The sequence below is a fragment of the Penaeus vannamei genome, chromosome 3 (genome assembly GCF_042767895.1).
Source record: "Penaeus vannamei isolate JL-2024 chromosome 3, ASM4276789v1, whole genome shotgun sequence".
NCBI lineage: Eukaryota > Metazoa > Arthropoda > Malacostraca > Decapoda > Penaeidae > Penaeus > Penaeus vannamei.
In genome coordinates this window covers 21193894-21198893 of record NC_091551.1, presented here as the reverse complement: position 1 = coordinate 21198893, position 5000 = coordinate 21193894, and the positions used below count along the sequence as shown (strand labels likewise).

At 41.4% G+C, this 5000-nt stretch overlaps 1 protein-coding gene across 6 annotated transcripts in view; it reads left to right on the top strand.

The window, feature by feature from the left end:
* Slob (Slowpoke binding protein) overlaps positions 1-5000 on the top strand; it is a 389423-nt gene that overhangs the window by 364598 nt on the left and 19825 nt on the right. For 4 of the 6 annotated variants that reach the window (XM_070142328.1, XM_070142342.1, XM_070142360.1 and 1 more), the window contains exons 7-9: positions 419-510; positions 897-1019; positions 4523-4599. In XM_070142328.1, the coding sequence (XP_069998429.1) occupies positions 419-510; positions 897-1019; positions 4523-4599 (292 nt within the window). Of the gene's footprint in view, positions 1-418; positions 511-896; positions 1020-2140; positions 2159-4522; positions 4600-5000 lie in introns of all 6 variants that reach the window. The other 2 variants (XM_070142334.1, XM_070142351.1) reach the window with 2 other exon arrangements.

Below are 5000 nucleotides of genomic sequence, written 5' to 3'. Positions count from 1 at the left end.
TCTGTCATTATTTTTATAATTATCATTATTATCATCATTTTTATTATCATTATGATTATTATAGTTATTATCATCATCGTTGTTGTTATGATTATAATGGTCATTATAATGATAATGATAATAATGATTAGTACTACTAGTAGTAGTAGTAGTAGTAGTAGTAGTAGTAGTAGTAGTAGTAGTAGTAGTAGTAGTAGTAGTAGTAGTACTGCTGCTGCTGCTGCTGTTACCATTACTCTTATTATTACTATTATCTTTATTATTATAATTGTTAATTTCCATTATAATGACATCAATAATATTGATGATAATGATAACAGCAGTAATAACAAATCAATATCAACACTAACAACAAAATAATTAATTAACCAATACCCATCCTGAGTAGAACCAAAAATGACCCTTATTGCACCATCAGGCCACGTGTTGTTCGAGATGTGTGCTGGCTACGAGCTGTCTGCCGCCCACCCGACGCCCAAACACCTGGACGACATTGCAGGTTATCCTCAGGTACAGCTTTGCGCAATCACTGCAATCCTGTCTTTCTGTTGGTGGGCGGGTGTAGGAGTCTGTGTTCTAATCGTGTGTTGTGTGGGGGCGTGTTTGTCGTTTAAGAGGCAGGGTTCTAGGTGTTATTGGATTGGTCTAGGCGTTTTTGATGATATGTCAATACAGTTTCTAATAAAGCATTGATGAATTAAAGATAAAAGCGACTGTATTGTGGATGCACTAAAATAAGAGAAAGAGAAAGTAGAAAAAAATATACGTGAATATATGTGTTTGTAGGTATGCATATGAATGCGTGTATATCATGGAGGATACAATATAACAATAATTAATTAAAGAACGATTAAAAGAGATAGAAAGCAGTATATGACCCCGCCGGCTGCCCGCAGGTGGTGCAAGTGCTGGAGTACATCTTCGGCAACGGCGACCAGTACCCGAGCATCGAGGAAATCCTTTGCATGGACTTCTTCAGGAATCTGGACCTCCGGGAGATGCGGGCAGCCCCACTACCGGTGAGGAGTGACCTTCCGCTTTGACCCTGCCTAAGACGTTGACCTTTCTTGCCCTCCTCCTTCCCACCCTCTTACTTTCTTCTCCCTTCCCCGCCTTCCCTCCTCTGCCCTTCTCGGCCCCGCAGTTACCGTGGCTGTAGTGTGTGTCATAGCTCTTGTTCCCGAAGAGTTCAGTTGATTCTTCCAGCTGTTTGATCCCGATTAGAGTTTCCTTCCGTGTTTTGTCTGAGTTGTAGAGTAGTTCCGACGTGCCAACCCCCTTTTCCGACGCATGCTGGTCTGTGGGGTCGACTCAGGTCAAAGCGATGACCCATGTTTCCTTGTATGCGTAGAGTCAAGTGGGCGTAGCAGACCTCTCTCTCTCTGTTAATGTTTTATTCTTGTCTGTTCCAAAATGTGTTCATGAGTTTTTGTCCTACTGATATCCTTTGTGAGAGTCAGCTTTTGTCATTTGAGTTCATTGGTCATGGTTTTATATCTAACGTGTAATGAAGATCCAAGTATAAATACCCAATTTTTGTAGTTAACATTAACATTCCCAAATATTGTGCTTTGCTAATATTCATTGCGGCCCTGTTTTCCCTCTTTTGTTTTCATGTTTACTTTAGTTTCTTGTTTTAAACATCTACACAGACGCACGCTCAAGCACGCGCGCGTGCACACATGCACGAACACACACATACGCATACAGGCATACGTAAATACATACATACATGCATACATGCATATATACATACATACATACATACATACATACATACATACACACACACATACACACACAAACACACACACACACACACACACACACACACACACACACACACACACACACACACACACACACACACACATACACACACAAACACACACACACACACACACACACACACACACGTTTACGTGTGTGTGTATGTGTGTGTGTCGTATTCACTGTATATCACATCAATGTAATTTGACGATTCCCCCACACATCCTCTCCTCTGTTTCTGCACCGAAATTCCTTAATTTTGTAGGTATTTCATTTCCCTTCTGAGTTTGAGGCCGACGCATGTATATTTCTCTGTGATCCTGTGAGTGTTCCTATAGTGTCATACATTTTTTATTTTCATTTTTCAAAGCTCTCGGTGGCTCTCATGGTAAAGTTTGTATTTTGATTTTATATTATTTCCTTTGAACATTTCAGTGCCAAAAGGTGCAGAGTCATGGAACAAATATGAATCTTTTCTTTTGCTGTCATCATATATACATATATATAAGACTTGATATTTTCACTTCAGTTACAAGGATTCAAGATTACTTAAAGAATATAATTTCATTGAAGACAAAAAACCTTACACTATCATATATTTTTGTTTCTTTGCCGTTTCTGACGTTAACATTCTGATTAATGCCGAGGTGAGTAAATGAATGTTTTTTCTTTGTTTGGTTTTTAAACTTTTGATTTTCTTGATTGATGTAACACTAGTAAATAGCACTTGTCTTGTTGCATAAGTTGTGTGCTGCGTGTATTGGTTCCTGCGCCAGGTTGCCCCACTCCGTGTATGTGAACGCCTGTAGAAATGTTAGAATAAGGAAATGTCCAAAAAATGAATAAAATAGAAAAGATGGAACTGAATGAAGATTTTTCCTGTATATCTTTTCTAAGTTGTATGTAACTATGTATTGTGCAGTTATCTTCTTTCTTTTCTTTTTTTTTTTGCATTGTCATCCTTGACTTCACTCGAGAATGACCTATGTAACCTTAGAATTGAATGCGTTACTAAGGGCTATATATATTCGATGCTAACTTCATTGCATAATGAGGGACTCCCCTGCCCAGTTACGAAAATAACGATGAAATAGATGACATTCATTTTAGTTATTGCAAAAGTGATCAGAATATTCAAGGAAAAGTCACCAAATATGTTTTTTTTTTCAACTGCAAAAAAATCAACTCGATGGACCATTCCCTGCTACTGTTGCATTCTAAACACACCTCCATGCACCCACACAAAACATCCACACCAGTCCACACCTACTCAAACGCACCCACACTCATCCACAGTCACACGAATCCACTTGCTTCCACCCACACTCAACCACCCATCCACCAGGACCCACCCACACTCAACCACATGCACCCACCCACATGCACCCTCACTCAGCCACCCACCCACCAGGACCCACCCACACACAACCACATGCACCCACATCAACTCACACCCACCCCTTCCACCCACACGCCCACACCACAGCCCGACCTCCGCCCGCACCTACAAGCGCACCTCTTCCAGTCGGGATGCCCGAGAGGCTGCACAAGGCTTGAGATCACACATCCCACATCAGCAGCATCCGCCCCAGCATCCTTCATCCGCCTCACTATCTTTTAACCACCCATGCATCTTTCATTCGCCTTTAACCTTTTTTCATGAGCCTTAGCATCCTTCATCCGCCCAGCATCCTTCATCCGCCCAGCATCCTTCATCCGCCCAGCATCCTTCATCCGCCCTAACCTCTTTCATGAGCCTCAGCATCCTTCATCCACCCCAACATCCTTCATCCGCCTCCCCATCTTTCATCCGCCCCAACATCCTTCATCCGCCTCAGCATCCTTCATCCACCACAGTATCTTTTAACCACCCCAGCATCTTTCATCCGCCCTAACCTCTTTCATGAGCCTCAGCATCCTTCATCCGCCCATTATCCTTCATCCGCCCCAGCATCTTTCATCCGCCCTAACCTCTTTCATGAGCCTCAGCATCCTTCATCCGCCTCCCCATCCTTCATCCGCCTCCCCATCCTTCATCCGCCCCAGCATCCTTCATCCGCCTCCCCATCTTTCATCCGCCCCAGCATCTTTCAGCTGTGTGCCATGCATCTCATCCGAGCAGCGTCTGTGCTGAATAATAAGGGATCAGCATAGCATAACACGGCCCTTGGAAAGCGATTTACATGCATGGTTGTTCAGCTTGGTTATGGATCAGGGCTCGCGTCCTCAGATCTGCATCTTGCCCTGACTGGAAGAACAAAATCTATGCAGATAACACAGGCTCGAAATATATCCATGTCTATGACGTGTTCTCCAAACTGTCTGATTATTTCCTCCTCTTTGCGTGCTCGTCTTCGGGTCTTTCTCTTCTCTTTCTCTTCCTCTTCGCTCTGTTAGTTTTCCGTCTTCCTGTTCACTGGTTATCCGTCAGATGTTTTATGGTATATATTATTTATTTTGCCCACTTCTCCAGTTCAATGAAAAATGTAATAACACACACGCACACATACACACACACAAACACACACACACACACACACACATGTACACACACACACACACACACACACACACACACACACACACACACACACACACACACACACACACACACACACACACACACACACACACACACACACACACACTCACAAACACACACATACACTTTGCATATTTAGTAAAATGGGCTTTATTCTCAGACATAATCATTTCTTCAAACGTATTAACATTACATTATTTTCCCTTCCAGTCACAGTTCCAGATTCGGTATTCCCCGACGATACGAAATATTCTGAAAGAAGTCCGAAGATTTCAGAAACAGAGAAGGTGAGTGATCAGCTGATCGGTTTCTTCGGTTGTCAAATGTTGTCTTTCTGGATTTTTTCACGCGATTGGGTGAGGACCGATCCCCTGGCGATATTTTTCACTTTTGCTGTTGAAATGGGCCGCTTACGATATTTTTCAATTTTGCTCTTGAAATGAGCTACTTGCGGTGGTATAATCCAGAGGCAAATTCATAATCATTTTGATTATAAGTCGATTTTTTTCTTGTTTTTTGTCTTGTCCTGTATATTTTGTTGCATAGTTCAATCTGTATATATATATATATATATATATATATATATATATATATATATATATATATATATATATATATATATATATATATATAAATATATATATATATATATATATGTGTGTGTGTGTGTGTGTGTGTGTGTGTGTGT